We start from the raw sequence: 18,177 nt of genomic DNA, 5'->3' as shown, positions 1-18,177 counted from the left end.
CCAAGCTAGCCCTCTTCTTGCTTTGGTTGGACCCCTCTTCTAGCACTATCTTGCATACAATTGGAACTCCTCAAGCTTGGCCAATCATAGGCTTAGTGCATATCAAGCAACAAGGGTAGCCTTGAGACACGTGTCCCTGTTTCCCCTTTGAGAGAGAGGACTTGATAAATGTATAAACAATTAGTTAAATTAACTAAATTATCATTGGACCCCTTGGGAGGCCAACGAATAGGCTTTAGGCACCATGAGGGCAACATGAAGAGGAGCTTGACAAGTGTCCTATTTGCTTTCTTTGTACCAAGCTTGCCTTGTGTGAGGGTGTGTGTGTTCTCTCTCTAGCCCCTAAAATGAGGGCTCGCCCCCCCTTGAGAAGGGATCATGTTGACTCTGTGGAAGACCTTACCTCCTCCAGAACCTTAGTCATGGAGCACCTTAGCACCTTAGTCATTAAGCACCCCAAGAACCTTAGTCAGCAAGCACGACAAGCACCTCAAGCTTGGGCCGACGGGTTCCCACCTCAAGCACAACCCTAGCTTACCTAAGGTCAAAGGACTTTTAACACTAACCTTTGGAGGTCTTCAATGAAGCTAATCCTAAGGTCTTTAAGCTCCATTGGCTAGCCTTGCTCTTTGACAGACCATCTCTCATTTGGACCCCTTTACCATTGGCCCTGTGTTGAGATAGATTTGTAAGGCACATGTCTATATTCTATCCCTTGTTCTCGTTTATTCTCCCACATTAAATGATCAGTTGAATATGAGAAAATCATTTGGGTTGGTTAGATATTGGATTTTATGACATGGAGTGCTCATCCATGTTGGGTATGTGGCCTTTGGCCCATACCACAATGTGTTGCTGTGTACCATCTCCACTTTGTCAACATCCAACCAGCAAGAAACCTTGTAAATGCATGTGGATTTAGGTGAGTTGTACAAGGGGCCAAAAGAGTGCCCTTTGTTGGCTACATTGGGAGGTCAACCTTTTTCCTTTATGGAGATGCCTATGGGCCCTTGAGGGGTGCATCTAGCCATTGTACTACCACTTGCACTAGCTTTGTTACTTTTATATAAGTAGCCACATCTTGGACACATTCTACTAGTGTTGCTAGTTTATTTCATAATCGAGTTATTTCTATCGGTTTTAAACTTTGTGCATTGTGGAATTGCTATCTCTATTCTGTCATCATAAGTGCTACTCTAATTATGCACAAACTCTAACCTTAACAATTGGTATTGGACTTAAATTAGTGAGTAGCACCTTCTTCATCGCATTAGGTCCATTATATTTCATGGTGAAATTCCATTGAGCCACTGCCTTCCATAGCTAGATCAAGGATTGATTAAGAGTTTTACGTTTTTATTGCATTGCAATTAGGGTATGCATCAAGAAATTCCTCTAATACTAGATTGATTGAGATCCTTTATCCAATAAGGAGAAGCCAAAAGAGCTTATCAACCTTAGGTAGAGCCAAAATATATTTCCCCAACTCTTGAGAAGATCGATATGCATCACCCAAGGACTCCAAGAAAAGCAAAGAAACCCTTGAATAGGACTTTGTACATGTCTGTTCTCACATTGTGCAATACCTTCTATATATGCTTGTTATAGACTATCAATAACTATATTTTATATAACCTTTCATGGAGAAAGCAGTAGCAAAAGGATAATTTATTGTAATTTTCCACCTTGTTCCGCATTTTTGAGGTGTATACAAATATATTGCCGTACCTTGGAGGAATAGTGAGTAGGGAGAGCATAGAGATTAATGTTTGGAAATTGTGGACAAGGCTCTAGGGGCTTTTAGGTAAACATGAGACAATCACTTTCTTCAAAGAAAAAAAATATCTAGCAATGAATGTAAGGAATGAGCCACGTTTTAGCAGGTGTAAAGGAAGGTTGGACCTCTCAAGATCAAGATGAAGTTCCTTGTGCATATACACATGCTACACCAAGGCTTCCTTTTATGTCCTCTTGCTTGTTGCACCAAGCATAAAATTTTCTGTTCTTCATTCCCCTCATGAAAAGAATTGGTTATTGCATGGACCTTTTCTCTCTACCACTCTACTATGTTACTCTAAAACTTGCTTTGTAATGGTTTTTAAAATCCACCTATTTTTCTTATCAAATGTATTCTAGGTTTTTTGAGACTCCCGTAGCTAAGGCGTCAAGTTTGGAGGGAGAAAAAGCAGGGAGAAGAGGGGAGGGGAAAGACAAAGGTAAAAAAAATTCTCAAAACAAACCTTTTTGAAATAGGAAAGTGTAGAAAAATGAGGGGTGAAAGCTAAGAGCCATATTTAAACATTGGCAATCTAAATGGACATCTTAAGGTGTGAAGAGGGGTGTAAAGAGAGTTGAAAGTCACAATTCTTGGGAGAAACTACCACTTTGACCTCATGGAAATGAAACTTATATGAAACTCTTTTTACATCCTACATGCATACTTTAGATGTCTCATATCCCTCTTCCACTTCTTCCTTCAAGTCACCATGCAAGAACCTTTTGATGTAATCGTTGCAATAATGGCACAAGCGGTATCCATCTTAGCTATGGGGCTAAAATTTTCCTTGCACTCCATTCCATATGTTGGTGTGTAACATTTTGCTATCAATGTAGCTTTGTACTTACTTATTGTACCGTTTTGTATTAAGATTAAGTTTGTAAATGCACTTACAACTAGTTACAATTTTGCCTTGTGCTAGTTGCACTGAGTCCCAATTCTCATTTGTAGCAAGAGAAATTGTCTCCTTTTCTATGGCATGCTTCCTTCCATTTGACATTCCTAATTGCATTCTCAAAGCAAGAGGGTTCTACACCCTCCACAATTATTTCTATACATAGACAATCGCAAGCCACATAACTATCATACATTAGTTGTTGCACAAGATTTCTTACCCTTCTAGCTCTACAAAGTTGTGGATCATTGTCAAGTGTCCTATGTTTTCTTCCATCATTCTTGCACTTGGAGACTTCATAGAGGATATCCTAAACTCCTTATCAAGACTTTGCTATGAGACAATTGAATTTCTATCATCATGGCTTGCATGTACATCAACCTTCACCTTCATGCATTTGATGAGTTGGTAAGACTCACTATGTCATATAAGCTACCACTCCATGGGTTTTTCTCATGACTTACACTAAGTGTGTTAAGTATGGAGCCTGATTTACCCTTGTAATTTTTTGTGGTAAAAGCGCACATTTGTAAGGCCCCCATTATGAGGAGAAGCCATCGTGCGTGAAGGAAAATCACTCACCGGAAACCAAAATTTTCACGGACAAGAATCAGGGGCAACTTTAGAGGCCTCGGGGACGGAGGCCCCCGAGACTTTTTTTTTTGGCCGGAATATTCCTTCTCGCCGGAATATTATGGCCGGCCGGCGGTCGAAAAGTGGTCGGAAAACAACCGGACGGTTGGCCGGTGGCCGGTAGTCAATGGCCGATGGCCGGTGGTCGGAAGTCAATGGCCGATGGCCGGTGGCCGAATTCAAAAGCGGACTTGTCTTCTCAAGGGCGGCCACACATGGGCGGATTGGAGGGTTCGATTTGGACTTATTCGCACAAGGGTGGCTACACATGGCTGTCTCTCATAAGAGAGGGCAGCCCTTTTGGCCTATAAAAGGAGGCCATTTCTACACACATTTCATAGTGTGAAGTTGATGCAACAAGGTGAGTGTGAGGTGGTGAGAGTGAAGCAAGGCGGGAGCTCCATTAAGGGTATAATCCCTTTGTAAATTACTTCTTGTTTTGAAGTACTAAAGCCATTGAGTGGCTGCTTTCCCGTGGACGTAGCCCACATTGGGTGAACCACGTATATCATGTGTACTCTCTCTCTCTCTCTCTCTCTACTCTATAATCTCGTGTATGTAAATCTGTCTCTCTCCATTAAGTAATCTACTCAATTATCTATTTAGCTACGTCTTATTTCCTAACAACTGGTATCAGAGCAAGGTTTGCTCGTAGCTAAATTATCTCAAGGAAAGAATTCCTTGAATTGAGTGGGAGTTATGGCGGAGGAAGGGAAGCTCAAGATTGAGAAGTTCAACGTCAAAAACTACCAACATTGGAAGATGCAGATTGAAGACTATCTCTACCAGAAGGACCTCTATTTGCCACTAGGCGGTCTTGCGAAGAAGCCCGCAACAATGGCAGATGAAGCATGGATTGTCCTTGATCGAAAGGCACTGGGAACAATCCGGTTAAGCTTGGCGTCAACGGTGTCCTTCAATGTTTCGGAGATGAAGACCACGGAGGACTTGATGAAGTCACTTGACGACTTCTACGAGAAACCATCGGCATCCAATAAGGTATTTCTTATGAAGCGTTTGTTCAATCTAAAGATGGCAGAGAATGGTTCAGTTGCAGAACACCTAAATGACTTTAACACAAACATAAGTCAACTTCGATCAGTGAAAATCAATTTCGATGACGAAGTGCGAGCTCTCCTTATACTATTATCTCTACCGGATAGTTGGGACAGCCTTGTGATGGCTGTAAGTAATTCTATCTCTGGCACAAATACTCTTAAGTTTGATGATGTTGTGGGTGTTCTCCTAAGCGAGGAAATGCGAAGGAGAAGCACAGGAGAATCATCAAGTGTTGCACTATCAGTGGAAACAAGAGGAAGGCCTAAGGAGAGGTTCAAAAACCAAAAGGGTCGTGATCGCTCAAGGTGGAGCAAGCCACGCACAAAGTCAGTTCTTGAATGTTGGAACTGCGGCAAGAAAGGCCACGTCAAGAAGGATTGCTGGTCCGAGAAGAAGAAGGAGACAGAGTCTCAGGACAACAAGCCAACATCGGAGGCCAATGTGGTAGGTAAAGTGAGCAAGATGCTCTAATTCTCTCATTAGACAATGTGTCTACTTCCTGGATAGTAGATTCCGGGGCTTCATTCCATGCGACACCACACAAGCAACATTTCCAAGACTACACCAAAGGTAATTTTGGGTATGTATACTTGGGAGATGATGAAGCTTGTGAGATTGTCGGCAAAGGTACAGTTTCTGTCAAAACTGCTAACGGAAATGAATGGAAGCTTAAAGATGTTAGGCATGTTCCTTCTCTTCGCAAAAATCTGATCTCTACAGGACAATTGGATGATGAAGGTCACAACATTGCATTCGGAAACAAACGGTGGAAGATCTCAAAGGGATCTTTGGTGGTTGCCAAGGGTGAAAAAGTCCGTACACTTTACTTGTGTACTGTTAGCACACAACCTTCAGCTTGTGCAGCAACTACAGAAGTTGACAGTGCGGTGTGGCACTACCGACTTGGGCATATGAGTGCCAAAGGAATGCAAATCCTTCAAACAAAGAAGCTTCTACCAGGTTTGAAAGAAGTGGACTTAGAGTTCTGTGAAGATTGTGTTTATGGTAAACAAAAGAGGGTAAAATTTCAAAAATCAAGAAATGAAAGAAAAAATAAAAAACTTGAGTTGGTTCATTCTGATGTTTGGGGTCCTGCAAGTACACCATCACTTGGTGGCTCATTGTACTATGTAACATTCATAGACGATGCGACTAGAAAAACATGGGTTTATGTCATGAAGAATAAATCCGATGTATTTTCCATATTTCAAAGGTGGAAAGCCTTTGTGGAGAATGAAACAGGTACCAAGGTTAAATGCCTCAGATCCGACAATGGAGGCGAATATTGCAGCCAAGCTTTTGAAAGCTTTTGTGCTAGCAATGGCATTCGGAGGCAAAGGACAACCCCAAGGACACCTCAACAAAATGGGATTTCGGAAAGGATGAACAGGGCAATCATGGAACGAGCACGAAGCATGCGGCTACATGCAGGCCTACCGCTTGAGCTTTGGGCAGAAGCTGTAAGTACGTCTGTGTACTTAATCAATCGGTCACCCTCAACGGCCATGGATGGGGGAGTTCCAGAAGAGGCATGGACAGGTAAACCGGTGAATTATACATTTCTCAAAGTGTTTGGGTGTGAGGCTTTCATGCACATAGATAGAAGCCTAAGATCAAAGTTAGATGCAAAGTCCAAAAAGTGTTTCTTCATTGGCTATGGAGAAGGAGACTTTGGGTATTGCCTATGGAATCCTGAAGATGGTAAAATCTTAAGGAGTAGGGATGTAATTTTTAACGAAAAAAATATGTACAAAGATTACTTGGAAAGAAAACAAACAAAAGAAACAGGTGATGAGTACATGGAGCTTGAGGACGGTGAAGACTCAAGGACTGCAAACGGTGACAATGTGCAACAACGTCAACCAAATGAGGAGCCTCAACCTTTTCCCCAAAGATACAAGAGCAAGTAGACCTCCAGAAAGGTTTGTTCCTTCCTTCAACCATCTCTTGATCTCAGATTCTGGAGAGCCCGAATCATATGAAGAAGGTATGCAACATGAATCCAAAGAAGAATGGACGAAGAGCATGCAAGTGGAGATGGACTCACTACATCGCAACCAAACATGGGAGTTGGTTGAGTTGCCTAAAGGTAAGCGGGCACTTCAAAACAAATGGGTGTACAAGCTAAAGGAAGAAGAAGGTGGGAAGAAAAGGTACAAATCTAGGCTTGTGGTAAAAGGTTTTTCTCAAAAGAAAGGTATTGACTTCAATGAAATATTTTCTCCTGTTGTAAAAATGAACTCAATTAGGCTTGTCTTAAGCCTTGTGGCTGCTCATGATCTAAATCTCGAGCAAATGGATGTAAATACGGCATTCCCTCACGGTGACTTAGAGGAGGAAATCTACATGCTTCAACCAAAGGGGTATGAAGTAAAAGGTAAGGAGAAAATGGTTTGCAGATTAAAGAAGAGCTTGTATGGTTTAAGCAAGCATCAAGACAATGGTACTTGAAGTTTGATCGATGGATGTTGGATCATGGATTCACAAGATGCAACTCGGATCACTACGTCTACACGAAGAATTTGGGAGATGGGAAATTCATCATCCTAATGTTGTATGTTGATGACATGTTGATTGCAAGTGCTAACATGCAGGACATCAATGACCTAAAAGAGGAGCTGTCCAAATCTTTTTCAATAAAAGATTTAGGTGCTGCAAAGAGGATACTTGGTATGAAAATATCAAGGGACAGGACGAAGAAGACAATAAAGCTATCTCAAGAAGATTACATCAAGAAGGTACTAGAAAGGTTTGCAATGCAAAATGCAAAACCAGTTTCTACACCTTTGGCTGGTCATTTTAAACTAACGAAGGATATGTATCCAAAGACACAAGAGGAGATAGCCTATATGTCTAAAGTTCCATATGCTGCAGCGGTAGGTTCTCTAATGTATGCTATGGTCTGGACAACGCCAGACATTGCACATGCAGTGGGAATTGTGAGTAGGTTCATGGACAACCCAGGTAAAGAGCATTGGCAAGCTGTGAAGTGGATACTTAGGTATCTAAAAGGGACAACAACAAATGCTTTGTATTTTGGAGGAACTGATATTTTTATAGAAGGGTATGCTGATGCAGATATGGCAGGTGACAAAGATACTCGAAGGAGCACTACTTGCTATGTGTTCACGGTTGGAGGCACAGCAGTAAGCTGGGCTTCAAAGCTGCAGAAAGTGGTTTCACTTTCTACCACGGAAGCAGAGTATGTAGCAATGACGGAGGCAAGCAAAGAAATTCTGTGGCTTCACAGATTCTTGGAAGAGCTTGGATTCAAACAAGACAATTGTGTCTTGTACAGTGATAGCCAAAGCGCTATATATCTTGCGAAGAACTCAGCCTTTCATTCAAGGACAAAGAACATTGAGGTGAGATATCACTTCATACGCACTTTTTTGGAAGAGGGACAGCTAAAGCTAGGAAAGGTGCATACAAGTGAAAATCTTGCAGACATGTTTACAAAGGTGGTCAACAAGGAGAAGTTGAGCTTTTGCTCATCTTCAATCGGCATTCAAGGATAAGAAGTCAGAATGGAAAGCAGTCACAGGTTTGGTTTGGAGATCAGTCTCCAAGTGGGAGATTGTTAAGTATGGAGCCTGATTTACCCTTGTAATTTTCTATGGTAAAAGCGCACATTTGTAAGGCCCCCATTATGAGGAGAAGCCATCGTGCGTGAAGGAAAATCACTCACCGGAAACCAAAATTTTCACGGACAAGAATCAGGGGCAACTTTAGCTCTGCCCCCGAGACTTTTTTTTGCCGGAATATTCCTTTTCACCGGAATATTATGGCCGGACGGCGGTCGAAAAGTGGTCGAAAAACAACCGGTCGGTTGGCCGGTAGTCAATGGCCGATGGCCGGTGGTCGGAAGTCAATGGCTGGTGGCCGAATTCAAAAGCAGACTTTTCTTCTCAAGGGCGGCCACACATGGGCGGATTGGAGGGTCTGATTTGGACTTATTCGCACAAGGGCGGCTACACATGGCTGTCTCTCATAAGAGAGGACAGCCCTTTTGGCCTATAAAAGGAGGCCATTTCTACACACATTTCATAGTGTGAAGTTGATGCAACAAGGTGAGTGTGAGGTGGTGAGAGTGAAGCAAGGCGGGAGCTCCATTAAGGGTATAATCCCTTTGTAAATTACTTCTTGTTTTGAAGTACTAAAGCCATTGAGTGGCTGCTTTCCCGTGGACGTAGCCCACATTGGGTGAACTACGTATATCGTGTGTACTCTCTCTCTCTCTCTCTCTCTCTCTCTCTCTACTCTATAATCTCGTGTATGTAAATCTGTCTCTCTCCATTAAGTAATCTACTCAATTATCTATTTAGCTACGTCTTATTTCCTAACAAAGTGAACCTTGCAACCCACTCAAAACATGTGCATGTGCCATGTGCACCCTCTTATTTTAGCCATGTGCATTCTCCTTAACATCAGCCCCAAGGTCATCTTAAACATTAGCATATACTAATTTTCCATTTCAAAAAACCAACAACTCCACTCACCCTGACTTATGTGCAATACATTTTTAACATTTGTTTCTTTTTTTGATGAAGGTAGTAACTCGTAAGCACACATTTTTAGACTTCAAATCTAATTTGGTTTGTAGTTCATTTTGCACATGCATATATGCAATACATCGAAAAACTTTGAGATGTGATAGATCATGCTTTCCCCCATTGAACTTCTATTCAAATGTCCTATCATGCATTGCAATAGTAGCGGTGATGTTGCTATTGTAAACTGACAATGAGGCATGTTTTTGTAACTTTATAGTGAATCTTTTGTAGCTCCAACATAACTAGAGATTCTTGTGAGGTATGCAAACTTTATTGCTCGTACAAATGCTATATTTTTGTATCTTGCAAGTTCGCTGTGCTTCGTTGTTGCATATACTATGGCTTATTGTAAGCCTATTGTTGTGCCCTAATGTTGAATTTGAAGATGTGAGTTGTTGCGGGTTAAGTGCTTTACAATGCTACAAAAGTTGTGAGCAGCTTGATCCACATGACAAACTCACTATTAGTTCTGAGTTACACAATCAAATTATTGCCTATACTATGGGTTATTGTAAGCCTATTGTCGTGCCCTAATATTAGAATTTGAAGGTGAGAGCTAATGTGAGTGAAGTGCTTTACAATGCTACCATGTTTGGGAAGGTTGTGAGCTTAAACCACTTGATAAACTCATGATGAGTTTTGAGTTACACAATAGATTGTTGCATATACTATGGCTTATTGTAAGCTTATTGATGTACCCTTATATTAGAATTTGAAGATGAACGTTGTTGTGTGTGAAGTGCTTTACAATGCTACCAAGTATGGGAGAGTTGTGAGTAGCTTGATCGGTTTCGAGTTACATAGTTGAATTGAAGAGTCAATTCATGCAACTTCTTGGGAGGCTACACTTGGATGTAGTGAGATGCATATTGCAACTTACGAGTGCTTGAAGTTGAAACTCTAAGATTACTCAAACCTAAACTATTATTGTATCTCATCGACAATCTACTAGCTTTTTTTTTGTTCACTCAGAGAGCTACTCTCACGTGGAGCAACACATGGTTCCTTTATCAAGTATGTAACTTGAGTACATGTAGAGACCATTAATGTCAAAGTGACATCATGAGAATGTATGGTTGGAGATGCTATCTCATCTTGAGTCTCGGACTTGCCTTGAGTGTGTGTGCTCTCTTATCCCCTACTCTTAGGGTTCGCCCCCTTCTATGTAGGAGTCATGTTTGACTTGTTGAACACCACAAACACCTTGATCATCAAGCACCTTAGTCATGAAGCACCACAAGCACCTTAGTTAGCTTAAGCACGACAAGCACCTGAAGCATAAGCCTAGCTTGCCTATGGTCCAACGTACCTAAAGGTGCTAGGTCTAAGTGCTTTACAATGTTACCAAGTATGGGAGAGTTGTGAGTAGCTTGATTGGTTTTGAGTTACATAGTTGAATTGAAGAGTCAATTCATGCAACTTCTTGGGAGGCTACACTTCGATGTAGTGAGATGCATATTGCAACTTACGAGTGCTTGAAATTGAAACTCTAAGAGTACTCAAACCTAAATTATTAGTGTATCTTATCGACAATCTACTAGCTTTTTTTTTGTTCACTCCGAGAGCTACTCTCACGTGGAGCAACACATGGTTCCTTTATCAAGTACAAGTATGTAACTTGAGTACATGTAGAGACCATTAGTGTCAAAGTGACATCATGAGAATGAATGGTTGGAGATGCTATCTCATCTTGAGCTCTCGGACTTGCCTTGAGTGTGTGTGCTCTCTTATCCCCTACTCTTAGGGCTCGCCCCTTTCTATGTAGGAGTCATGTTTGACTTGTTGAACACCACAAACACCTTGATCATCAAACACCTTAGTCATGAAGCACCTCAAGCACCTTAGTTAGCTTAAGCACGACAAGCACCTCAAGCATAAGCCTAGCTTGCCTATGGTCCAAAGTACCTAAAGGTCCTAGGTCTAAGTGCTTTACAATGTTACCAAGTATGGGAGAGTTGTGAGTAGCTTGATCGGTTTTGAGTTACATAGTTGAATTGAAGAGTCAATTCATGCAACTTCCTGGGAGGCTACACTTCGATGTAGTGAGATGCATATTGCAACTTACAAGTGCTTAAATTGAAACTCTAAGATTACTCAAACCTAAATTATTAGTGTATCTTATCGACAATCTACTAGCTTTTTTTTGTTCACTCAGAGAGCTACTCTCACGTGGAGCAACACATGGTTCCTTTATCAAGATATGTAACTTGAGTACATGTAGAGACCAGTAGTGTCAAAGTGACATCATGAGATAGTATGGTTGGAGATGCTATCTCATCTTGAGTCTCGGACTTGCCTTGAGTGTGTGATCTCTTATCCCCTACCTCTTAGGGCTCACCCCCTTCTATGTAGGAGTCATGTTTGACTTGTTGAATACCACAATCACCTTGATCATCAAGCACCTTAGTCATGAAGCACCTCTAGCACCTTAGTTAGTTTAGGCACGACAAGCACCTCAAGCATAAGCCTAGCTTGCCTATGGTCTAAAGTACCTAAAGGTGCTAGGTCTAAGTGCTTTACAATGCTACCAAGTAAATGGGAGAGTTGCGAGTATTTGATCGGTTTTGAGTTACATAGTTGAATTGAAGAGTCAATTCATGCAACTTCTTGGGAGGCTACACTTCAATGTAGTGAGATGCATATTGCAACTTACGAGTGCTTGAAGTTGATAATCTTAGATTACTCAAACCTAAATTATTAGTGTCTCATCGACAATCTACTAGCTTTTTTTTGTTCACTCAGAGAGCTACTCTCACGTGGAGCAACACATGGTTCCTTTATCAAGTACAAGTATGTAACTTGAGTACACATGTAGAGACCATTAGTGTCAAAGTGACATCATGAGATAGTATGGCTGGAGATGCTATCTCATCTTGAGTCTCGCACTTGCCTTGAGTGTGTGTGCTCTGTTATCCCCTACTCTTAGGGCTTGTCCTCTTCTATGTAGGAGTCATGTTTGACTTGTTTAACACCTTGATCATCAAGCACCTTAGTCATGAAGCACCTCAAGCACCTTAGTTAGCTTAAGCACGACAGGCACCTCAAGCACAAACCTAGCTTGCCTATGGTTTGAAGTACATAAAGGTCCTAGGTCTAAAGACTTTTAACACTAACCTTTGGAGGTCTTTAATGAAACTAACCCTTACGTATTTTTAAGCTCCATTTTTTAAAGCTCCATTATCTGCTCATTGGTCTTTGATAGGCCATCTCCTTTCTAGACTCTCAATGAAATGTAACCTTGTCTCTCTTTGGTACCATGTTGACATAAATCTAAAAGCACATATATATATATTCCAACTTTTGTTCCTATTCATTTTCCACATTAAATGATCATTTCAATATGAGAATCATTTGAGATAGATAGATATTAGATTTTATGACAAGATATAGGTCAATTTTATTTGATGTAACAACATTAGTGATATCCAATTTGTACAAAACCACCAAGTGTCCTATGTGAGGCTTCTTCGTGAGAATAGAATTGTTTGGTGACATTTACCTTGGATATGTGAGCCTCATGACTAAGTAACACGGGGTCTTAAATGACCCTGGGTGGTGGGATCAACGGTTGCGATTGAGTGAGGGAAATCTTGAGGACGGTGGACGACGCACAAAAAGTCGGGGCAGGGTCACAAGCAAGATTTGAACCCAGGTAGCCACGGGGAGAGACACTCGCCCTAAGCACGTGGACGTTTGGTTGTCTAAGATGGAAAAACATAAATATATAAATTAAACGAAAATGCTGAAAAGTAAACATGGACCAAAAAAGTAAACACAAACACGTCCGTTTAAAATCGGATGGCCAGCCGTACCTCTGCTTTTGTGCACATAGTTGCTCACCGCCAATCCCATGGCGAGGTCTTCATTTAAGACCCCGTGTTACTTAGTCCCGAAGGTATGTGAGGATGGATTAAAAGTTATGATAGTTTTGAATGATGCTTGATGTACAATGCATGGCATTGAGCTATAAGTGAAAATTGATACATCAATCTATCAATCTCAAGATACGGCTCATCTTTCATCTCAATGACTTGACACCTACATTTATCACAAGCACACAATAGCCAACGTAAGGATCATCACTAGTAATGCTGCAATTGCTCCTAAACATACATAAGGTTGTGAACATGTCTTGCTAAATGATGCACTCAACATTTCATTGATCATTGTAGATAGCCATTGTTTTGCGATATCGTTCATACTCTAGGTCTATCTGACCGTTTTGTGCAGCAAGCCAAGATTCAGGCTCCATTTTTGAAGTGCTCTTTTTCCGTGAACTTGGCTTCACATGAATGCTAGCAACCGCATGCAATAAGCATCAATTATACCCACGCAATTGTTGGCAAGCTTTTTTGGAGGGATTTTGCATATATTTTGTGTGAGAAAATGTGAACATTGTGGTCATGACAGGACAAGTATATTCATTTTCAAAAGCGGCCGAGACCTTGGTGCAAGAATAGACCTTGGGTCAAATAAAATTACACTGGAATGAAAAAGCTTTCGATACGCTTGAAAGGAAAGCTTCTCATTTCCTGGCAAAAGGATGGTATAAAAATGGCCCCGGTAACTCTACCGTTGTCAAACATGACATGACGACAGGTTGTCAACAGGTATATTACTAGGTTAAGTGTAGCCCTTCATGAAAAAACTTTTAAGGTTCATCTATAGATCAAATAAACTAAATAAATTGAAAAAAAGGAGCAAGATAAATACTTTTAGTTTCCCCAACAAAATTTCAAAATTGATTTGACACAAATTAAATTGAAAGATCGAACATGGTACAGCGAATACAACAAAACGCAAAAGTGAATCATCTTTTATTCTCTATAGAGAGATGAGGAAGGGAAGAGCTCAGAGCGCGTAGTTTTACAAAGAATGAATCAATCTACTAGCAGACGGGCGAAGCGAGGATGGGGTAAATAAAGAAGAAAGAAGAAGAAGAAGAAGAAGCCTGAAGGGAGATATGCCAGCTCAAAGAATGTCACGGGGCACCATAACACCAGAAAAAAAAATGAGTCGCTCCAAAGGCTCACCACCAAGTCAAGTCAAGTCACGTCTAGAAGCGGGAGAGGCAGCAGCCACCTTATAATTAGAGAGCAAGCACTGCCACCACGGCCACTAGGGCAGCATTTGCTAGAGCCGGCAGTATCCGGAACGCGCCCTGCACCACAACCACCCACCACCCAATAAAGTTTAAAGCGCTCCCACAGGTTCATTACATTCCATTCATGTAAGTAATCATGACACGCAAATTCAGACATAATTCAGCTAAGGTGACGAGCTATTGACACTCAAGCCATTGGATCATGCTCATTCCATGTGGTGCTCGGTAGATCTGGTGTGACCAGAGTTAAAACCAGGCATTTTGCACAATGCAGTACGATTTCGCTGATCGTGAGATGAAACAGAAGCAACTACAGTTTTTTTATGAGCAATGAAAATGGGAGAAACAGACATTGCAAAGCAGGGGAGAATGTGGTGCTTACCGAGTTTGGAGGGGAGGAAGAAGGCGTGGCAGTAGGTCCAGCTGTCGGAGGAGCTGGGGGGGAGGGGCCGGGAGTGGGGCCAGAGATACTAGGAGCAGGAGTAGAGGCTGGGGGAGAAGCGGTGGCAGGGGTCGGGGTGGGAAGAGGGGGGGAAGGGGCAGGCGGTGAGGACACCGGCGAGGCAACGGGAGGAGGGGTGGCAGGGGGGGGCGTGGCCACAACAGGGGGAGGCGTTGCTACAACAGGGGGAGGCGTTGCTACAACAGGCGGGGGGGCAGAGGCTGCGACAGGAGGGGGGGTGGCCACAGCCGTAGGAGGAGGGGACGTCGCCACAGGAGGGGGCGTAGCAGTGGACACAGGCGGCGGAGTTGCTGTGGTAGTAGGGGGGGGTGTTGCCGTGACAGTGGGCGGGGAGGCTATTGGCCCAGTCCCTGTTACCGGGGCTGGCGCTGCTTGTGGCTGAGCGTTTCCGCCCACTATGCTCATGCTTATCACCAGAGCCACCAGCACACAAGCATTCATGTATGTAGAAGTAGCGCCCATGTTTTCTGTTTGTGCGTTACTACCACTACTACTAGCTGAGCTTCGTATTCGTAGCTGAGGAGGAGGAGTCAGTTGGTGGACAGTGAGTAGCAGTTCTGATGAGCAAGCCCCTCCTTCCCTTGCCTTCTTCACAAGCACAAAGGGACCAAATGCAAGTTCCCTCGGATCTATAAGTAAGCAAAAGCCAGCGATCGAGAAAGAGGAGGCGTGCGCGTCTTATGGGTGTACCACCACGCTAAGCGATGATCGAGTGATCCACCAGTCACTACTCGCTCACTCACTCTCTCTCTCCCCCCCCCCCACTTTACTCTACTGTCTCGAGTCCTGCCTGCTTTGCCTTCTCTCGATCCGAGCAGCTCTAGACAAATATAAGGGCCTTCCTTACAATTATTATAAGCCTTTTTTTGCGCTCAAGAAAGAGTCGAAGTTCGAACGGCCCGTTTGTTGGTTGCCCTCAAAGTGCCAGCCTGCCATAGTCCTCCTCCCCATAAAGAAACGTTACCCCCCTCCCCAACCCCTGGCCCATGTGCCCGGGTCCCCATTGGAGCTGTCATTTTCTCTTGCACAACTCATCCCCCCTCCTTTTTTCCTCCAACCCTCACATGTTACCACCCTCCTTCTCTCCTCTGCACACGGTTCGTACCCCCTCTGTGTCTCTCTCTCTCTCTCTTCCCAAAGGCCAAGACAGGTCACAGAAGCATCCCCGCCCCCCTCCCCCCCCCCCCTCTCTCTCTCTCTCTCTCAGCGCACACGCACTCTCGAATCTTTTCCTTTGCTTTGTGTTCTTCAATTTTGAACACAAACCGCGATGCTACAGACGTACACTCTCCGTCTACACAACACAATGCTCTCTCTCTCTCTCTCTCTCTCTCTCTCTCCCTCCCTCTCTCCCTCCAAAGAGACCCACTACCAACTGCAAGAAAGCTGGTCGCATTGTCACCTTCGCACACAACCCCAAAATTTTTCTTGCCTTTTTCTTCCATGTGGCCTTTCTTTATTCCAAGAGAGCATGTGCATCCTCTTACACACACACACACACCATGATCGTTTGTTTATCGCTTTCCTCCACATTACACTCTACACTGTACAGTCTACTTAACCCTCTCAATTTTCACACAACACACGAAGGACTTTTCTCTTTCATTTTCCAAGGATTCAGAATCTAGATTCAGCTCTTGTTCAATCGCTAGGAAAAACATGAGGACCACGAATTTCTTTGCAGGACCCATAAGTTAATGAAAAGGAAAGGATCTAATATCAAAGACTATAGCAATAAGACTAGGGCCGTGCCTAGCATCACACAGTAAACTTAGAGCTAAATATTTGCTTACCTTTGGTTGGAGCAAGCTGGAGGACTCTCCTTTCCTTAGTACATTACCTTGTGGAATATCTAATATATCCACTCACTATTCTGAGTTTATCAAAAGAAAAAAAGATATCCGTTGTCCATAATCTACAAAATCAAAATTGGTTTTGAGGTACTCCACATGGGCTCCACAAAACTCTTACCACATTTTTGGAAGAAGAGCATCAAACATTTTCAAGTCAGTCTGTTATCCATGATTTAAATTTGCACAATTTGTTTATGAAAAAGCAGTGCTCTGAAAAAACTTTTGTCCAAAAACTTGAACAACCTAGGTACATATGATAAATATTAGAGGTAAACTAATTATATTTGAAGGTCTTTGCACGAAATTTGTCTAGATTTTGTAGGTTTCCCACCTTCAAAATCTTATTCAAGGTTTCTAAAAGTGGGAAAGGGGTTCTCTGTTTGATGTAAGAAAGGCTTGTGAGACTTTGGTAATCTTTTTCACCAATTAATGCTTGAAAAAAACCTAGGTTTAATGTAATCCCACCTACAAATTTTGAGATTTACCTCTACATTTTAAATAATCACATGAAATAGTTCTTTGGGGATTCAAAGGCATCCTTTTCCGTTTTAAAAATGAATACATCACTAAGCCAAAAATGCTCTATTAAAGTGTGTTCATTTCTCCAAAATAATGAAGGAAGAAAAAGTTGATTTTGCAAAACAAGTGAAGTGCTTTTAAGGCCACTGTGTAGCTCAAGCTTGCTTGTATTAAAAGTATCATCCCCAACCAAAGATTCGACAAGAGAAGTGCTTTGAGTCCACTGTATAGCTCAAGCTTATATTTCAAGTATCATTCCCACCCAAAGAGTCAATGTAAGGTCTCCGACCCCGATCAAAAAGAGCACCCTTGTACCATGAAATGAACATAATGAAAAAAGTTACTATTTTTAGCAGTTTTTCGAATTCTGTCAGTGTCATGATGTTTATAATGTTTTAAAGCTTCGAAATGTGAATTAAAATAATTTTTATAAAAGAAATCCAAAAATAGTAAGTTTTTGATCACCCGACCCGTTCAGTTTTGACCGTCTCGAAAAACTGCACACGTATTCCGAATTTGAAAAAAATGCATTTTTGGACCCCGGAGGCTTCTAAATATGGTAGGTACTCTGGCCAGTACGCCTTAGTTAGAGCTTGGTAACTATAGCAATTTTCGGCATCAAAATCCGACTCGTATGACCCGTTTTAGCATAAAACCAAATTTTCTCAAAATTGTCCGGGGAGGCACGGGGGACCCGAGGCTGTGTGGGAGCAGGTTCCAGCCCACTCCAGGTCAGCTTTAGCAGCTAGGGGACGCCCTTTTGCCTTGTGGGAATCTTGGGAGAGTTTCCAAGCTTGCAACTAAGGTGAGAGCCAGTTAAACTGACCAATTGGACACTTGGTGGGTAGGCAACTGGCCTTGCCATGCTTAACTGAAGTAGCTCCCTGATGCAAATAGCAAGCAGGTTCGATTTTCAGCTTGAGGAGGCCTATTTAAAGGTGTGCTCTCTCTCTCTCTCTCTCTCTCTCTCTCACACACACACACACACACCCAATACACACACCTTGGGGAGGTGCTGTCGGTACACACACAGTTTTTGAAGGAGAAGCAAGGAGGGAGGTGCTGCCGAAATTCTCATCTTGAGGATTCACTGGATGAAAAAAACCAAAGGATTCTCAGCCGCTAATTACGCTCTTTTTCTTCAAGTTTATCATTTAAAGTAGTGAGTGAAAATGGCCCCGGTTAAGAGAACTCGCTTCGGTGGTGCCCACGACCGCGAGGCGGGAACAAGCAATATCAATGGAAAGAGAAAAGCTTCCATGGACGAACAAACACCAGCCATCTCACGGGCCATTGACGAAGAAATGGAAGAGGTAGATCA

General features: G+C 42.4%; 1 protein-coding gene across 1 annotated transcript; it reads right to left on the bottom strand.

Annotated features, from left to right (window-relative positions):
- Positions 1-13,705: 13,705 nt before the first annotated feature.
- Positions 13,706-15,364, bottom strand: LOC147430335 (uncharacterized). Its single transcript, XM_086494806.1, has 2 exons — positions 14,404-15,364; positions 13,706-14,078 (listed from the first exon to the last, which is right to left on the bottom strand). Exons 1-2 carry the CDS (start codon positions 14,944-14,946, stop codon positions 14,007-14,009), a joined length of 615 nt encoding a protein of 204 aa, XP_086350932.1. The 5' UTR covers positions 14,947-15,364; the 3' UTR covers positions 13,706-14,006.
- Between the last annotated feature and the right edge of the window lie 2,813 nt (positions 15,365-18,177).

This window comes from Adiantum capillus-veneris, chromosome 22 (assembly GCF_014529385.1).
Source record: "Adiantum capillus-veneris isolate H3 chromosome 22, ASM1452938v2, whole genome shotgun sequence".
In the NCBI taxonomy this organism is placed as follows: Eukaryota; Viridiplantae; Streptophyta; class Polypodiopsida; order Polypodiales; family Pteridaceae; genus Adiantum; species Adiantum capillus-veneris.
Note: the sequence above shows the minus strand (reverse complement) of the source record. Positions and strands in the feature narration are given on the sequence as shown.

Coding starts and splice junctions, on each gene's coding strand:
- LOC147430335 (XM_086494806.1), bottom strand. CDS start 14,946: ATGGGCGCTACTTCTACATACATGAATGCTTGTGTGCTGGTGGCTCTG. Junction 14,079..14,403: donor CTTCCTCCCCTCCAAACTCG/GTAAGCACCACA, acceptor GTTGTGGTGCAG/GGCGCGTTCCGGATACTGCC.